At 51.2% G+C, this 19526-nt stretch overlaps 1 protein-coding gene and 1 pseudogene across 1 annotated transcript in view; both read left to right on the top strand.

The window, feature by feature from the left end:
• tmem30b (transmembrane protein 30B) overlaps positions 1–19526 on the top strand; it is a 39152-nt gene that overhangs the window by 1000 nt on the left and 18626 nt on the right. The window contains exon 3 of the mRNA XM_068011002.1: positions 17013–17120. Within this exon, the coding sequence (XP_067867103.1) occupies positions 17013–17120 (108 nt within the window). The remainder of the gene's footprint in view (positions 1–17012; positions 17121–19526) is intronic.
• On the top strand, positions 10727–10835 carry LOC137347374 (U2 spliceosomal RNA; annotated as a pseudogene).

Raw genomic sequence — 19526 nt, 5'->3', positions numbered from 1 at the left:
AGGTGGCAACACAGGTAAATAGAGTGGTCATGAAGGCATACGGCATGCTTTCCTTCATCGGACGGGGTATTGAGTACAAGAGTTGGCAGGTCATGTTACAGTTGTATAGGACTTTGGTTTGGCCACATTTGGAATACTGCGTGCAGTTCTGGTCACCACATTACCAAAAGGATGTGGATGCTTTGGAGAGGGTGCAGAGGAGGTTCACCAGGACGTTGCCTGGTATGGAGGGCGCTAGCTATGAAGAGAGGTTGAGTAGATTAGGATTATTTTCATTAGAAAGGCAGAGGTTGAGGGGGGACCTGATTGAGGTGTACAAAATCATGAGAGGTATAGACAGGGTGGATAGCAAGAAGCTTTTTCCCAGAGTGGGGGATTCAAATACTAGGGGTCACGAGTTCAAAGTGAGAGGGGAGAAGTTTAGGGGGGATATGCGTGGGAAGTTCTTTACGCAGAGGGTGGTGGGTGCCTGGAACGCGTTGCCAGCGGAGGTGGTAGATGCGAACACAATAGCGTCTTTTAAGATGTATCTAGACAGATACATAAATAGGCAGGAAGCAAAGAGATACAGACCCTTAGAAAATAGGCGACATGTTTAGGTAGAGGATCTGGATCAGCGCAGGCTTGGAGGGCCGAAGGGCCTGTTCCTGTGCTGTAATTTTCTTTGTTCTTCTTTGTTCTTCGTTTAAGAGGGTAGATTGGGGGAGAAAACACTAGGAATGGGAGCAGATGGCCATGGATATCGTTGAACAGCAAGGGAGCTTCCTAGGGAGTTTACAGCCCAGGAGCCATCTTGCAAGATATAGCGGGACCCTAGGGAAGATAGAGCAGCGGGACCCTAGGGAAGTCTTGAGAAAAGGTGCCCCGAACACCCAAAAAATCCACGAACGGCCCCCCAGCCGCAACTTCAAAGTGCCCACGGGAGATGGCTCGCGAGCATCTGCAGCGCACTGTCAGCAATGCTGCATGCCTTTATACAAACCACTGCAAAAAAACCCTTAGCGAATGTAATCACCTCTGTAAGTCTGCCAAAAGATACTTCACCTCCTGAAGGACGTGGGTGAGCTTTCCGGACGTCGATGGTGGGCACTGAGGAAATGGCTTATTACCTGCAACCACTTTCTCTCCCTCCCCCCCCCCCCCACTTCCCCCCCCCCCCCACTTTCCCTCCCCCCCCCCACTTTCCCTCCCCCCCCCCACTTTCCCTCCCCCCCCCCACTTTCCCTCCCCCCCCCACTTTCCCTCCCCCCCCCACTTTCCCTCCCCCCCCCACTTTCCCTCCCCCCCCCACTTTCCCTCCCCCCCCCCACTTTCCCTCCCTCCCCCACTTTCCCTCCCCCCCCCCACTTTCTCTCCCCCCCCCCACTTTCTCTCCCCCCCCCCACTTTCTCTCCCCCCCCCCACTTTCTCTCCCCCCCCCCACTTTCTCTCCCCCCCCCCACTTTCTCTCCCCCCCCCCACTTTCTCTCCCCCCCCCCACTTTCTCTCCCCCCCCCCACTTTCTCTCCCCCCCCCCACTTTCTCTCCCCCCCCCCACTTTCTCTCCCCCCCCCCACTTTCTCTCCCCCCCCCCACTTTCTCTCCCCCCCCCCACTTTCTCTCCCCCCCCCCACTTTCTCTCCCCCCCCCCACTTTCTCTCCCCCCCCCCACTTTCTCTCCCCCCCCCCACTTTCTCTCCCCCCCCCCACTTTCTCTCCCCCCCCCCACTTTCTCTCCCCCCCCCCACTTTCTCTCCCCCCCCCCACTTTCTCTCCCCCCCCCCACTTTCTCTCCCCCCCCCCACTTTCTCTCCCCCCCCCCCACTTTCTCTCCCCCCCCCCACTTTCTCTCCCCCCCCCCACTTTCTCTCCCCCCCCCCACTTTCTCTCCCCCCCCCCCACTTTCTCTCCCCCCCCCCACTTTCTCTCCCCCCCCCCCACTTTCTCTCCCCCCCCCCCACTTTCTCTCCCCCCCCCCCACTTTCTCTCCCCCCCCCCCACTTTCTCTCCCCCCCCCCCACTTTCTCTCCCCCCCCCCACTTTCTCTCCCCCCCCCCACTTTCTCTCCCCCCCCCCACTTTCTCTCCCCCCCCCCACTTTCTCTCCCCCCCCCCCACTTTCTCTCCCCCCCCCCCACTTTCTCTCCCCCCCCCCCACTTTCTCTCCCCCCCCCCACTTTCTCTCCCCCCCCCCCACTTTCTCTCCCCCCCCCCACTTTCTCTCCCCCCCCCCACTTTCTCTCCCCCCCCCCACTTTCTCTCCCCCCCCCCACTTTCTCTCCCCCCCCCCACTTTCTCTCCCCCCCCCCACTTTCTCTCCCCCCCCCCACTTTCTCTCCCCCCCCCCACTTTCTCTCCCCCCCCCCACTTTCTCTCCCCCCCCCACTTTCTCTCCCCCCCCCCACTTTCTCTCCCCCCCCCCACTTTCTCTCCCCCCCCCCCACTTTCTCTCCCCCCCCCCACTTTCTCTCCCCCCCCCCACTTTCTCTCCCCCCCCCCACTTTCTCTCCCCCCCCCCACTTTCTCTCCCCCCCCCCACTTTCTCTCCCCCCCCCCCACTTTCTCTCCCCCCCCCCACTTTCTCTCCCCCCCCCCCACTTTCTCTCCCCCCCCCCCACTTTCTCTCCCCCCCCCCCACTTTCTCTCCCCCCCCCCCACTTTCTCTCCCCCCCCACTTTCTCTCCCCCCCCCCACTTTCTCTCCCCCCCCCCACTTTCTCTCCCCCCCCCCACTTTCTCTCCCCCCCCCCACTTTCTCTCCCCCCCCCCACTTTCTCTCCCCCCCCCCCACTTTCTCTCCCCCCCCCCACTTTCTCTCCCCCCCCCCACTTTCTCTCCCCCCCCCCACTTTCTCTCCCCCCCCCCACTTTCTCTCCCCCCCCCCACTTTCTCTCCCCCCCCCCACTTTCTCTCCCCCCCCCCACTTTCTCTCCCCCCCCCCACTTTCTCTCCCCCCCCCCACTTTCTCTCCCCCCCCCCACTTTCTCTCCCCCCCCCCACTTTCTCTCCCCCCCCCCACTTTCTCTCCCCCCCCCCACTTTCTCTCCCCCCCCCCACTTTCTCTCCCCCCCCCCACTTTCTCTCCCCCCCCCCACTTTCTCTCCCCCCCCCCACTTTCTCTCCCCCCCCCCCACTTTCTCTCCCCCCCCCCACTTTCTCTCCCCCCCCCCACTTTCTCTCCCCCCCCCCCACTTTCTCTCCCCCCCCCCCACTTTCTCTCCCCCCCCCCCACTTTCTCTCCCCCCCCCCCACTTTCTCTCCCCCCCCCCCACTTTCTCTCCCCCCCCCCCCACTTTCTCTCCCCCCCCCCCACTTTCTCTCCCCCCCCCCCACTTTCTCTCCCCCCCCCCACTTTCTCTCCCCCCCCCCCACTTTCTCTCCCCCCCCCCACTTTCTCTCCCCCCCCCCACTTTCTCTCCCCCCCCCCACTTTCTCTCCCCCCCCCCACTTTCTCTCCCCCCCCCCACTTTCTCTCCCCCCCCCACTTTCTCTCTCCCCCCCCCCACTTTCTCTCTCCCCCCCCCCACTTTCTCTCTCCCCCCCCCCACTTTCTCTCTCCCCCCCCCCACTTTCTCTCTCCCCCCCCCCACTTTCTCTCTCCCCCCCCCCACTTTCTCTCTCCCCCCCCCCACTTTCTCTCTCCCCCCCCCCCACTTTCTCTCTCCCCCCCCCCCACTTTCTCTCCCCCCCCCCCACTTTCTCTCCCCCCCCCCCACTTTCTCTCTCCCCCCCCCCCACTTTCTCTCTCCCCCCCCCCCACTTTCTCTCCCCCCCCCCCACTTTCTCTCCCCCCCCCCCACTTTCTCTCCCCCCCCCCCACTTTCTCTCCCCCCCCCCCACTTTCTCTCCCCCCCCCCCCACTTTCTCTCCCCCCCCCCCACTTTCTCTCCCCCCCCCCCACTTTCTCTCCCCCCCCCCACTTTCTCTCCCCCCCCCCCACTTTCTCTCCCCCCCCCCCACTTTCTCTCCCCCCCCCCCACTTTCTCTCCCCCCCCCCACTTTCTCTCCCCCCCCCCCCCCACTTTCTCTCTCCCCCCCCCCCACTTTCTCTCCCCCCCCCCCCACTTTTCCCCCCCCACTTTCCCCCCCCCCCCACTTTCCCCCCAGCAGTTATGGGTTATGTCCAGATAAATTGGCGTAGAAACTGGGCGCTACAGGTTACCTTTGTCGGTGGGAGAGGTCATAGCACATCACTGGACAGCTACCGCCCGCCTCAAACCGGGCAGCCCCCGGTCAATAAGGTTCTGTCCTGCCACAGTCCACCTGCTTCAATGGGTGCTTGGAGCTCAGGGTCATTGCCCGAAAGGTGGACTGATACACCGCACCAAACAACACGAAAAAAGGAAAGAAGGTACCAGCCCTTCGCTTTGCAAGCTGGAACGTCAGAACTATGTGTCCTGGCCTGTCGGAAGACCTTACACAAATCAACGATTCTCGGAAGACCGCCATTATTAACAACGAGCTCAGTAGACTCAATGTAGACATTGCAGCACTTCAGGAGACTCACCTCCCCACGAGTGGATCTCTAGCAGAGCAAGACTACACCTTCTTCTAGCAGGGCAGGGATCCTGAAGAACCAAGACAGCATGGCTTTGCCATCAGAAACTCCTTGCTCAGCATGATAGAGCCTCCCTCAAATGGCTCGGAACGCATACTGTCCATCCAACTGCTCACCACCTCTGGTCCAGTACACCTACTCAGCATCTATGCTCCAACACTCTGCTCCCCACATGAAGCTAAAGATCAGTTCTACGAGGAACTCCATAACATCATTAGCAGCATCCCCAACACTGAACACCTATTCCTGCTGGGGGACTTTAATGCCAGGGTTGGGGCCGACCATGACTCATGGCCCTCCTGCCTTGGGCGCTATGGCGTTGGAAGGATGAATGAGAACGGGCAGAGAGTGCTTGAGTTGTGTACCTATCATAACCTCTGCATCACCAACTCGTTCTTTCACACTAAACCCTGTCACCTGGTTTCATGGAGGCACCCAAGATTGCGTCGTTGGCACCACCGGAAACATCAGAGGAATGTATGATGGCATGAAGAGAGCTCTTGGGCCAACCATCAAGAAGATCGCCCCCCTCAAATCTAAATCAGGGGACATAATCACTGACCAACACAAACAAATGGACCGCTGGGTTGAGCACTACTTCGAACTGTACTCCAGGGAGAATGCTGTCACTGAGACTGCCCTCAATGCAGCCCAGCCTCTACCAGTCATGGATGAGCTGGACATACAACCAACCAAATCGGAACTCAGTGATGCCATTGATTCTCTAGCCAGCGGAAAAGCCCCTGGGAAGGACAGCATTACCCCTGAAATAATCAAGAGTGCCAAGCCTGCTATACTCTCAGCACTACATGAACTGCTATGCCTGTGCTGGGACGAGGGAGCAGTACCCCAGGATATGCACGATGCCAATATCATCACCCTCTATAAAAACAAAAGTGACCGCGGTGACTGCAACAACTACCGTGGAATCTCCCTGCTCAGCATACTGGGGAAAGTCTTTGCTCGAGTCGCTCTGAACAGGCTCCAGAAGCTGGCCGAGCGCGTCTACCCTGAGGCACAGTGTGGCTTTCGTGCAGAGAGATTGACCGTTGACATGCTGTTCTCCCTTCATCAGATACAGGAGAAATGTCGTGAACAACAGATGCCCCTCTACATTGCTTTCATTGCTCTCACCAAAGCCTTTGACCTCGTCAGCAGACGTGGTCTCTTCAGACTACTAGAAAAGATTGGATGCCCACCAAAGCTACTAAGTATCATCACCTCATTCCATGATGATATGAAAGGCACAATTCAACATGGTGGCTCCTCATCAGAGCCCTTTCCTATCCTGAGTGGCGTGAAACAGGGCTGTGTTCTCGCACCCACTCTTTTTGGGATTTTCTTCTCCCTGCTGCTTTCACATGCATTCAAGTCCTCTGAAGAAGGAATTTTCCTCCACACAAGATCAGGTGGCCGGTTGTTCAACCTTGCCCGTCAAAGAGCGAAGACCAAAGTACGGAAAGTCCTCATCAGGGAACTCCTCTTTGCTGACGATGCTGCTTTAACATCTCACACTGAAGAGTGTCCGCAGAGTCTCATCAACAGGTTTGCGGCTGCCTGCAATGAATTTGGCCTAACCATCAGCCTCAAGAAAACGAACATCATTGGGCAGGACGTCAGAAATGCTCCATCCATCAATATTGGTGACCACGCTCTGGAAGTGGTTCAAGAGTTCACCTACCTAGGCTCAACTATCACCAGTAACCTGTCTCTAGATGCAGAAATCAACAAGCGCATGGGAAAGGCTTTCACTGCTATGTCCAGACTGGCCAAGAGAGTGTGGGAAAATGGCGCACTGACACGGAACACAAAAGTCCGAGTGTATCAGGCTGTGTCCTCAGTACCTTGCTCTATGGCAGCGAGGCCTGGACAACGCATGTCAGCCAAGAGCGACGTCTCAATTCATTCCATCTTCGCTGCCTCCGGAGAATACTTGGCATCAGGTGGCAGGACCGTATCTCCAACACAGAAGTCCTCGAGGCGGCCAACATCCCCAGCTTGTACACACTACTGAGTCAGCGGCGCTTGAGATGGCTTGGCCATGTGAGCCGCATGGAAGATGGCAGGATCCCCAAAGACACATTGTACAGCGAGCTCACCACTGGTATCAGACCCACCGGCCGCCCATGTCTCCGCTTTAAAGACGTCTGCAAACGCGACATGAAATCCTGTGACATTGATCACAAGTCGTGGGAGTCAGTTGCCAGTGTTCGCCAGAGCTGGCGGGCAGCCATAAAGACAGGGCTAAAATGTGGCGAATCGAAGAGACTTAGTAGTTGGCAGGAAAAAAGACGGAGACGCAAGGGGAGAGCCAACTGTGTAACAGCCCCGACAAACAAACTTCTCTGCAGCACCTGTGGAAGAGCCTGTTGCTCTAGAATTGGCCTTTATAGCCACTCCAGGCGCTGCTTCACAAACCACTGACCACCTCCAGGCGCGTATCCATTGTCTCTCGAGATAAGGAGGCCAAAGAAGAACTCTAACATGTCGTATTAAGGTTACGTATAGGCTTATCATTGCCTCTTGGCTTCTATATTCTATACATATTGCGATTAAAACCGAGAATTCCAGTAGCTTTATTTGAGAACTTGTTATCCCTGCCCACCCACCCCAAATCCTTCTGTTCTTTCCTAGCAGTGAACTTACTTCTATTCAGAGTATAATTATTGATTTATTTTGGAAATAAATTTCCATTTATATAAAAGATTTTGAACTCTGTCGCATTCCAGATGTCATGTTTTGTGTAAAATGGTGATTGAAGAATTCTTTTCAAAAGCATCCATGTCATTAACAATTTGGAGAGAACTTCCAATATTGCCAAGAATTAATTTGTAATTGATTTTGGGACCTGTTTGGATCAATTATCCAAGAGGGAATACCTTAGCAGTGGCCTTAAATGGAAAGCCAGGTTAATAGTGAGACATTGCAACCACAATCCAGACAGCCAGTGAGCAATGCCACAGGGGAGTAGCCAATATATGCAAATCTATGTATATTTAGTTTGTAGATAGAACATGGTATAGTCAAGTCTATGTACCATGCAGTGAAGACATGTGGATCTATTGTGTGCCAACATAATGTACTAAGATCTGTTGGTATGAATCTGGACAGATGACTTTTTTTGCTTAACAAAATTTTTGTAATGTATAATATATAGTCACTCCCCTTTAAGTGGTGTTGGTGGGGCAATCCCAACTGGATAATGTGTACAGGATTGCTATCTTGTAACTTGTTTCCCTTCACCTCATATCTTAATAACTCTGAACTGACTTAATCACTCCTACGAAAAAATTTGGCCAAGTTTCCCAGTGACACTGTGGGTGAATGCTGTGTCATGTAGTACTGAATCATATAGACCAGACAGGTCTCTAGTTTGATCATTGGTCCATGTTGAATTAATAGGTCTCAGTCAAGGCAGCAGCTGGATTGGTGCAGTTATCCTCACATCTCTCTGGATCGTGGGTCGGGACAAAGAAATGAGTTATATCTCCCCCTCTGGATTGTTATCAAGTGCCTTATGAAAAATGTGGATGAAGGAAAAAATTGAGCTCAGTTACAAGGCATCCCATGAACTAATAGCCTGTCAAAATTGGTTGGCTCCCATCTTCCACCCTCCAAAAACTTGAGTTCATTCAAAACTCTGCTGCCTGTATTCTAACATGCACCAAGTCCCATTCACCCATAATCCCTGTACTTGCTGACCTACATTGGCTCCTGATCCACCACCACCTTGGTTTATTTTTTAAAAAATCATCATCCTTGTGTTCGGGTACCTCCGTGGTCTCTCCCCTCTCTATCTCTGCAACCTCCTCCAGCCCCACAACACTGAGACATCTGTGCTACTTCATTTCTGGTCTCTCATATATTCTCCTTGTCCTTCATCTCGCTGTTGGCGGATGTGCCTTAGCGGCCTAGGTTCTAAGCTCTGTAATTCCTTCTTTAGACCTCTCCGTCTATTTCTCCTCCGTTTAAGACACTCCTTAAAGCCTACCTTTTTGACTAAGCTTTTAGTCACTGCCCTAATATCTCCTCCTTTGGCTCGATCTCCATTTTTAATCTGATTTATGCTCATGTGAAATGCCTTAAGGCGTTTTACTACTTTAAAGGTGCTATATTAAAGCAAGTTGTTTCTGTTGATGTTGTGGTTAGAGCAAAATACAAAAAAGCGACTAAAATTCTCGATTTAAGTAAGGCTGACCTCCATGCAATGAGACGGATGTGAAAATTTGTTAATGGGTAAATTGACAGAAGATCAGTGGGAGGCGTTCACAAAAGCATTTAATGTGATACAGAACCAGTTTATACCCCTAAGGGGCAAAAGCTCCACTTGCCAGAAAAAAAGCCATAGATGGGGTAAGTGACAGCATAAAATTAAAAGAAAAATATACAAAAATGCAAAAAAATTGCACATATCCTGGCAAATGGGAAAGATACAAAGAACAGCAAAGGGTGACAAAATAGGTAGTAAGAGCTACAAAAAGGGAGTATGAAAAGAAACTTGGAAGGGATATCAAAACTGACACACAAATTACAATGATATTAGGATAAAGAAACTGGTCAGGAGCGATATCTGTCTTATTGAAAACTGATGCCAGAAATCCCCAGGAAGCTAGTATTGAATCAGGGTCAGGGACTCCCCAATTTTAATGTAGGCAAAACATCAGTAATGAAGAAAATAATGACACTAAAGAGGGACAAGTACCCAGGACCACATGGTTTCCATCCCAGGATTTTCAAAGTTCTCTTGATTCAGGAACCTCCCTTTAGATTGGAGAATTGCACATGTCACTACCCTATTTAAGAATGGTGAGAGGAGGAAACCAGAGAATTATAGACCAGTTGGACTAACGTTTGTTGTCAGGAAATTACTAGAGTGTATAATTAAGGATACAGTGACTAAGGACTTTGAAAACTTCCAGCTAATCAGAGCGAACCAGCATGGATTTGTAAAAGATAGCTCATGCCTGATGAACCTTTTTTAGAGATACAGCACTGAAACAGGCCCTTCGGCCCACCGAGTCTGTGCCGACCATCAGCCACCCATTTGTACTAATCCTACACTAATCCCATATTCCTACCACATCTCCACCTGTCCCTATATTTCCCTACCACCTACCTATACTAGGGGCAATTTATAATGGCCAATTAACCTATCAACCTGCAGGTCTTTGGCATGTGGGAGGAAACCGGAGCACCCGGAGGAAATCCACGCAGACACAGGGAGAACTTGCAAACTCCACACAGGCAGTACCCAGAATTGAACCCGGGTCGCTGGAGCTGTGAGGCTGCGGTATTAACCACTGCGCCACTGTGCAAAGTACTGGACTGGGGAATGTGTATGGATGTTATTTTATATGGACTTCCAGAAAGCATTTGATAAAATCCCTCATAAGAGACTACCTGCTAAAGTAGAAGCCCATGGAGTTGAAGGCAAATTATTGACCTGTTTAGGAATTTGGTTAAGCAGCAGGTGACAGAGAGTAGGGATAATGGGCAGTTACTCTAATTGGCAGAATGTAACCAGTGATGTCCTGCAAGAATCTGTCAAGGCCTCAACTATTCAGCATATTTATTTATGACTTGTATGATGGAATAGAAAGCCATATATCCACATTTGTCTGACACAAAGATAGATGGCATTGTAAGCAGTGTAGATGGAAGCATTGAATTAGAGATACTGATAGATAAAGTGAATGGGTAAAACTAAGGGAGGTGGATTTCAACATAGGCAAAAGTAAATTCATTCAGTTTGGACCTAAATTCAATAGGGTACTTTCTAAATGATGAAAGGCTCAAAACAGTGGAGGTCCAAAGAGACCTGGGGGTCTATTATACTTTTCATTGTATATATCAACGATTTAGACTTAAATGTACGGAGCATGATTTGAAAAGTTTATGAATGATATGAAAATTGGCCATGTGGTTGCTAGAAAGAATGGAAGCTATGAATGACCTGATCAGGTGAGCATAAAAGTGGCAAATGGCATTCAATCCATAGATATGAGATAATGCATTTGGGAATGCAAACAAGGCAAGTGAATACACAATAAATTGTGGATACTGAGAAGTGTAGAGGAACAGAGGGACCTTGGAGTGGATGTCCACAGAAGTAGCGGAATGGGTAGATAAGGTAGCTAAGAAGGCATACAGGATATTTCCTTTCATTAGTCAAGGCATAGGAGAGCAGAGAGGTCGCTTCTCGGCCTTTTGGCTAAGATCAAGTGTAGTATCTGTTCTTATCAGTGCTTATTTGATTGAGAAGAGACCATGATCATTGCCTTTTGATCCTGGGGAAGCTTTGAGTAAAATGGCTATAACCAATTTTCGAGCTTCGGGCCAGGGAGTGCGCAACACCGTTCGGGTGGTCGTGAAGGACAAGGAAGGAGATGCACCGGTCGATCGCACCTTCTTCATCAAGAAAATTCTCTTCGATTGCTGCGGATTTCAAGCGACGGACGTCTTCTGCCTGCAGGATTTCCCCAGCAGTGGATACTTCGACGTGACGTTCCGGAACGTGGCGGGATGCATCAAGTTCCTGAAGGCGTTCAAGGAGAAAGGGGACCGGGCTCCACTGTCGATCCTCACAGCGGAGCCGCTCTTCACGCTTCCGTCACAACGGGACCGGGTGGTGACGATTCACCTCTACAACCCCCATGTTCCGGTGGTGGATGTACTCACCTTTCTCGCCAGGTACGTCGAGGTGGCCGGCAGCAGCACTGATGTCAAGGACCCCTTTGGGATCTGGACCAGCAAGCGGCAGGTCAAGGTGACCTTGAAGGTAGATCCCAGTGGAGCCATCATCCACCCTCCCTCCAGCTTCGCTATCGGGGGAAGTCGAGGCTTCTTGGTCTACGCTGGGCAGCCCAGAGTTTGCCGCACCTGTGGCAAATCTGGTCACATGGCAGCCAACTGCAGCACGGTTGTTTGCAAGAACTGCAAGGAGGAAGGCCATCAGACCAAGGACTGTAAGTGGACTAAGTGTTGCAACTTGTGCGGTGCGGCAGGCCATCTCTACAAGACCTGCCCCAAACGTTGTCTCAGCTATGCTCAGGCGGCAAGGTCCAAAGAATGGCCGGGCGAAGGTTCGACGAAGGCATCCGCTGTTCGAAAGCAGACCAGCAACCTTCTCCGCAGTGAGGAACTTCAACCTGAGAAGGAAGGGGAGGCGGCTGAAACCAACGACCCAGCACCTACCCAGCGCCCGGAAACCCCTCCTCCGCAGACAGAATCAATGGAGGAGGAGGCAGCAGATGGACAAACAGGTCAGTGGCAAGTGGTCCAGAGGAAAACCACAAAGAAAAAACATCCCAAAGCCACCACCCAAACCAGTGGCAAGAGGAGGCTCTCTTCTGAATCAGACTGCAACAACTCCTCTTCACTGGACGGGGAAATGCTGGAATGACAGCCCCTTCAAAAGAGGGGCAGAACTCCGAGATGGATGATAAAGCATCCCAGCCCCCGGGCACTGGAAGCTGTGATGGGCCTGGCGTGCCCCAACCCCAATTCCCCACACGTAACGACGTGGCCAACGCATCTCAGCTCCGGGACACCGGGAGCAAAGACACGTCTGGCGCACCTGAGCTCCGGGAGACCGGGAGCTGTGATGTTTTCGAGGAGGAACAGATGGAAGCAGCTGAGGACAACCCAATCCTCTCTGCCTACAAGACCCCCCCGATGTCACCCGAGCGGCACAAACCCTGCATGAAAAATCAGGAGGGGTTTCTGAGCCCAACCAACGTGAAACTGCTTGCGCATACGGTGGGTATGCAGGAACATCCCGAAGGGGAAGGACTGGGACTAGCGAGGACAAATGGTATGGGAAGCAACAACTAATTTTTAGTAAAAAATGGGTGTAAGAATTGCTTCCATTAATGTGCGTAGCATTAAATCTACTACGCGATGTGTTTCAACCTTGGATTACCTTGCCAAGGTCAAAGCTGACCTACTGTTTCTGCAGGAGTGTGGAATACCACACCTCAGCACCTACAGGCAGTGGTCGCGATGGTGGTCCCACGGGCCATCGATCTGGTCGGGGGGTAATGACTGCCGTTCCTCCGGCCTGGGTATTCTGCTGCGGGGAGGTAACTTCACCATCTCCGAAGTTAAGGAGGTGGTGGGCGGCCGCCTCCTCGTAGCAGACGTGATGTACAACAACGCTCCGCTCCGGTTGATCAACGTGTACGCCCCGGTACAACGCAGCGAGCGGCTGACCGTCTTCCAGCAGCTCCCACTGCTGCTGGCGACGTCCAGGCCGGTCATCCTAGGCGGTGACTTCAACTGCATCATTGATGCGGCTGGACGATCCGGCAGTGACGACAGCAAACTGGACGCTACGTCCAGATTCCTAGTAGAAACAGTTAAGGATGCCAAACTGCACGACGTCTTCAGCAAACCTGCAGACGGAGCGCAGCGCAGATACACATGGTCAAGATCGGACGGGTCTGCCCGTTCCAGGATTGACTTCCTGTTTGTGTCCCGTGCTGTCACGGTCGGATCCACCGACGTCAAGCCAGTGTTCTTCTCCGACCACTGCCTCTTACTGGCCGACTGTCACTTACAGGACGACCAGCGGGTTGGCAGAGGGACGTGGAAGCTCAATGCGACACTGCTGACCCCAGAGAACGTTGAGGAACTCAAAAGGGATTACAAAGGTTGGAGGACCGTGAAACCCCTCTTTGAGTCTCCAGTTCACTGGTGGGAAGCGATAAAGGAGAACATCAAGAGGTTCTTCATCCACAAAGGTGTTCAGAAGGCGAGAGAGAGAGACAGAGGGAAATGTCCCGACTCCAGAAAATTATGCAAAATCTACTCCGGTTGCAGTCAATGGGGGTCGAGGTCAAGGAGGACCTCCAAGAGGTGAAGAGCCAGCAGGCCTCGCTCTTTGCCAAGGAGGCCTCCAAGATCATCTTCCGGTCCAGAGTCCGCTCCATCGAGCAGGATGAGACGTGCTCGCGTTACTTCTTCCAAAAGGTACACAGAGAGAGCTCTGTTATCAGCAGCCTGAAGGAAGAAGATGGCTCGGTAACGTCTTCGCAGTCCGACATACTAAGGATCAGCAAATCCTTTTATGCTGGGCTGTATGACGCGAAGCCCACAGACAGCAGAGCCTCCCAGTCCTTCCTGTCATCTATCACAGAGGTCCTAGATGACAGCAGGAGGGAGAGACTGGACAAGCCGCTAATTCTGGACGAGCTGACAAAGGCCGTCGAGTCTTTCAAGACGAGTAAAACCCCCGGGAGCGACGGCTTACCGGTCGAGTTGTACTCGTCCCTGTGGGACTGGGTCGGCCCGGACCTGCTGGAAGTATACGAGAGTATGCTCCTGGCCGGCAGCATGTCAGAATCCATGAGAAGAAGCATCATCACCCTCATTTACAAGCAGAAGGGGGAGAGGGCAGAAATCAGAAATTGGCGGCCCATCTCACTGCTTAATGTTGATTACAAGATTCTGTCCAAAGTCATAGCCAGTCGAGTCAAGTCTGCTCTGGAGTTGGTGATTCACCCCGATCAGACCTGTACTGTACCCGGCAGGAAGATCTCTGATAGTCTCGCGCTACTCAGGGATACGATCGCCTACGTACGGGACAGGAGGGTGGACACCTGCCTCATCAGTCTGGACCAGGAGAAGGCTTTTGACAGGATATCGCACACCTACATGATGGACGTGCTTTCCAAAATGGGGTTTGGGGAGGGAATCTGCAATTGGATCCAACTGCTCTACACAAACATCAGTAGCGCAGTGTCAATCAACGGGTGGAAATCTGAAAGTTTCCCGATCAAATCTGGAGTCAGACAGGGCTGTCCTCTGTCCCCGGTCTTGTTTGTTTGCTGTATTGAACCCTTTGCTGAGTCTATTAGGAAGGATGCGAGCATAAGAGGGGTGACAATCCCAGGCAGCGGAGGCACTCAGGTCAAAACCTCCCTGTACATGGATGACGTCGCCGTCTTCTGCTCGGATCCGCTGTCCGTGCGCAGACTGATGAGCATCTGCGACCAGTTCGAACTGGCCTCGGGAGCCAAAGTTAACCACGGCAAGAGCGAGGCCATGTTCTTTGGGAACTGGGCTGACCGATCCTTTGTCCCCTTCACCGTCAGGTCAGATTACCTGAAGGTGCTGGGGATATGGTTCGGAAGTGCCGGGGCGTGCACCAAAACATGGGAGGAGCGAGTAGCCAAGGTACGACAAAAGTTGGGCATGTGGGGGCAGCGATCTCTCTCCATTGTGGGTAAGAACCTGGTCATCAGGTGCGAGGCGCTCACGTTGTTGCTCTACGTGGCGCAGGTCTGGCCCATACCCCACTCCTGCGCCGTGGCAGTCACCCGAGCCATTTTCCGCTTCGTCTGGGGATCTAAAATGGACCGGGTCCGGAGGGACACGATGTTCAAATCTCTGGACATGGGCGGGAAAAATGTACCCAACGTGGCCCTCATCCTGATGACCACCTTCGTGTGCGGCTGCATCAAGCTATGTGTAGATCCCCAGTACGCAAACTCCAAGTGTCACTACGTGCTGAGGTTCTATCTGTCCCCGGTGTTGCGAAGGATGGGCCTGGTCACATTGCCGCGGAACGCACCGTGCAGTTGGGCGGCGCCGTACCACCTATCCTTCGTGGAGCAGTTTCTGCGGAAAAACACCTTTGACCACCGGTCCATCAGGCAGTGGTCTGCACGGAATGTCCTCAAGGCCCTACGGGAAAAGGAAACGGTGGATCCTGTCGGATGGTTCCCCGAGCAGACCGTCAAAGTCATTTGGCGGAATGCCTCATCACCAGAACTTTCAAACAAGCACCAAGACGTAGCTTGGCTGGTGGTGAGAAGGGCCCTCCCCGTCAGATCCTTCATGCACACCCGAAGTCTCGCCCCCTCCGCACAGTGCCCCCGCGTTGGCTGTGGTGGGGAAGAGACGGTCGCCCACCTCCTCCTGGAATGTGCCTTTGCAAAGCAGGTGTGGAAAGAGATGCAGTGGTTTTTGTCAAGGTTCATCCCAAGCAGCTCTGTAACACAGGAGTCTGTGCTCTACGGGCTGTTCCCAGGGACGCACACCGAGACAAACATTAACTGCTGCTGGAGGACTATCAATTCGGTGAAAGACGCCCTTTGGTCTGCCCGAAACTTGCTGGTCTTCCAGCGCAAAGAGTTGTCCACCACCGAATGTTGCAGACTGGCACATTCCAAGGTCCAGGACTACGTGCTGAGGGACGCACTAAAGCTTGGGGCAGCCGCAGCAAAGGCTCAATGGGGAAAGACCACAGTGTAAGGTTCCCCCACCAAGCTGGACTGAGGGGCTGGAACCATGGGAAGCCCCTCGAACTGTATCGTTAATATTCTCAATTGCTGTAAATGTAAAACTGTAATTGACATGACAATTGTGAAACGGAAGGGTTGGGAAGAAACTCATGACATTATTGAAAGAAACTGATCTCCTTTGCAATGTTTGTATTTTTTCGTGCTGTTTGGAAACTGTTTGGCAATGTAATTTTTACAGATTTTTATGAATAAAGTATATTTTGGGAAAAAAAAAATAGGAGAGCAGAGAGGTTATGCTAGAACTGTATAAAACACTAGTTAGACCACAGCTAGAGTATTGCATACAATTCTGGTCACCCCATATTAAGGTAGGATGTGATCGCACTAGACAGGGTAGAGAGGAGATTTGTGAGGATGTTGCCAAGAATGGAGAAATTTAGCAATGAGGAAACATTAGATAGGCTGGGCTTTGTTTTCTTTGGAACAGAGGAGGCTGAGTGGAGGTATAATTGACATCTATAAAATTATGAGGGGCCTAGATAGAGTGGATGTGAAGGATCTATTCCCTTTAGCAGAGAGGTCAATAACCAGTGGACTACGTGGAAAATTCCTGTCACTGCCTCCGTGCCTGTGTTTCTTGTGCCTATATGATGGGTGCCTTTGGACATTCTTTCACATTAAAGTCACTATGTAAATGTAAGTTGTTGTACCTTGACTGGAGGTCTTCAATGCAGATATTGGGTGCTCAAAATGGAAAAGTGTTAAAGTTACCAGCACTAACATCTCGGTCGGAGAGAAGGGCCACTGACCTGAAACGTTAACTCTGCTTCTCTCTCCACAGATGCTGCCAGACCTGCTGAGTTTTTCCAGCACTCTGTTTTTATTTCAGATTTCCAGTATTTTGCTTTTATATTTCTAACATTTCGGTCATCTAGAGAAGCACAAAAAGTAGCAGAAACTAATTTCTCACAAATGCTTTAATTTGGGAGACCACAAATATGATAGCTCAGGTGAAGGAGGAAGGAAACCTATTTATATCTACACTGGGAGACAAAACTGAAACTGACTCTTGATGCAGAAGACCTGAAAATTACTTAAAAAGTAGAAAATTGTTGACATAAATCCTTCATTATGCATGAGCAAATTTGATTCAACTTTTAAGAACAAGCCACGGTCAGCATGGATTGATTGTATATGGTCTGAATGTTTTACATCGGAATTTTTTTTCCAGCTTGACTATACAGGCAACGTGCCAAACAGCTCATGCCACCATTGCACTAAGAATGCTACCAAGAATTGCAAGTGCACAATACAGTTCAAGGTGGACAAGATCTTGCCGGTAAGAATATTAGGAGCTCTCCCCAACAAGTAGGTCCATATTTGGTTCAGACTTAAACATTGTAACCTTTTGCTTTTGAGGTGTCTGCAAATTCATAGGATAAATTTTATTGGCGGCGAGCTTCAAAAATGGCAGCTTCGCCAGTCCGAACGTCGCGGAACTGTCGTGTTATTCAGCGTGGCGGCTCATTTAAATGGCCAGGGCAGACCGCCCACCCCAATGACATGGAGAGGGCAGTCGGCCCCTCCCCAACAATGGCATCAGTAGCCATTGCACAGGCACTAACACCATTTTAAAAGGGCTTCAAGCCCCATCATTACGTTTACAAATTAAAGGGATAGGCTTTTAAAAAAAAAAATTAAATTAAATGACTTAGTCCCTCTCCCATTTGCCCCCTTCCCCAACAACCATAGATCTAACTCCTTGGCCTCTTTTTCTCCCCCCCCCGCCCCCCCAAAATACTTACCTTGTGCACCTGACCCTCTCTAACACAAAGTTCACAAACTTTAATCTTTTACCCTTCCTACCATCCCCTACACCGATCAAATCAATCTGGCGCCGCTTCCCCCTACGCCCCCCACATCCCCCCCCCCCGCACTGAAAAAAACATACCTGTTTTCCCCACCGCCACCACCACCACCTCGCAGTTTCCCGCTCCAGATTCCCGGATGGGTATCCGAAGACGCAGGAGTGCCAGCCACCGGCACCAATGTAGGAGCGGGACGGACGGCGGGAGCGGGTAAGTACTTAGTTCATTTATTTTAATAAATTAACATATTTAAATTTTGGTCCCGTTGCTGAGTGGCGAGGGGGGGACCACCACAGGCCTCGCCGCAGGCAATATCAGGTCGGGCCTGCCCGACGTCGAGGCCCGAGGTGGACCTCTGCCGGAGGCATTTTCCAGCACCACCACTCCCCCTCCACCACCACCCCGCCACAAGTCCCAATGTAGGGGGTGGGGGGGTCTGTAAAATCCAGCCCATAGTGTTTTCAAAAGGAATAAAATGATAAATGTATAAAACAAGTGTATTTTATTGAAATCAACCCATCATTGCAACCAGGAATACTGAAGTCCAGCTCCTTAGTGCTATGTCCAGCTGAAGCTAGGTAATTGTGATATGACTATTTGGGAGCCACTAGGAATCATACAAACCAAGAGGAGTTTCAAGATGGATTCCTGACCCTTCCTGAGTTAGCTGATCTAAGCTGTGTTGGCGTTGGAGGCATTGCAATTAGCTTCAATGCTTTGGAAAAATTAGCCAGATTCTCATTGCTGTTTGTTAACTTGTGACCTTTACTGCAAGATGCACACATTTTAGACATTGGCTAAGGCTGAGATCTATTTCCCGTTTCTCAACCCGCAAGTCAAACAGCCTAAAGGTATTCTTCAAAAGCGAGTTGGATAAATATTTGAAGGAGAAAGAAAATTGCAAGGATATTGGGAAAGAGTGGGCGAGTGGGACTAACTGGATTGCTGTTCGGAAGAGCCAGTGAGGACTTGATGGGCCGAATGGCCTCCTTTTGTGCTGTGCGATTCTATGACTCACTGCTGAGTATCACTCATGAAGAACAACCTCTTGGGTGAGATAGCAGAGGTTGTTGCAGCCTTTAGGACTATAGCCTAGCATGGGACACTCCACGAGAAAACGATAGGAGGAAATTGAGAGGATGAAAAGGAAAATTATCTAATTACTTTATTTTAATAAATAGCACAACTGTCATACCACATGGATCAGGGAATTTTGTGCCTCATTCCTCTTTGCTCTTCAGTGATCCATTTAGTTGTGAGCTAATATAAAAAAAACTGAGATTATCGAAAATGTCAATACATTTTAAAATTTCTAATCAGAGTGAAGTAGATTTTACTTTCCTAGTCCACTTGGGAATCCTGGATTTGAATCTAGCTCACATCATTGGAGAAAGTCTCCTCTCCTCTCTTTCTGCTGGTTGCAGTGTTGCTGAGTGAAATGAGTTTGGAATGTCTCAATTCATCTCCTGTTGGGAAAGAGCCCACTATATGAAGGTGTTCATAATTTGGCAGTCTGAATTGGAGAACCTATGTAGATGAAAAGTGTCAGAAAAGGTCATCTTAAACTGAGGGGAACTCTTTTGAAGGTGTTGTGATTTAAGAAATTTAGAGCAATGGTTTTCCATGGCTTCTGCATCCAGAACTCCTGGAAATAGTGAGAATAATGAGGATTCCCAACCTTAACTTCCAAAAGAAAATATCAGCCAGGCAAAGATAAATGTACACAGTGATGGTAATAATATATATGTAGTAGTAAGTCCACATACATAATTCTTTACACTGTACACGGTACATAATATGTTCAGCCTGTGATGGACGTTGTCGATGACCTGGAGTGCCCTCGTGAGCCTGCTAGGTCCAATGACTCCACTTTCAAA

The sequence above is a fragment of the Heterodontus francisci genome, chromosome 31 (assembly GCF_036365525.1).
Source record: "Heterodontus francisci isolate sHetFra1 chromosome 31, sHetFra1.hap1, whole genome shotgun sequence".
Lineage (NCBI taxonomy): Eukaryota > Metazoa > Chordata > Chondrichthyes > Heterodontiformes > Heterodontidae > Heterodontus > Heterodontus francisci.
Note: the sequence above shows the minus strand (reverse complement) of the source record. Positions and strands in the feature narration are given on the sequence as shown.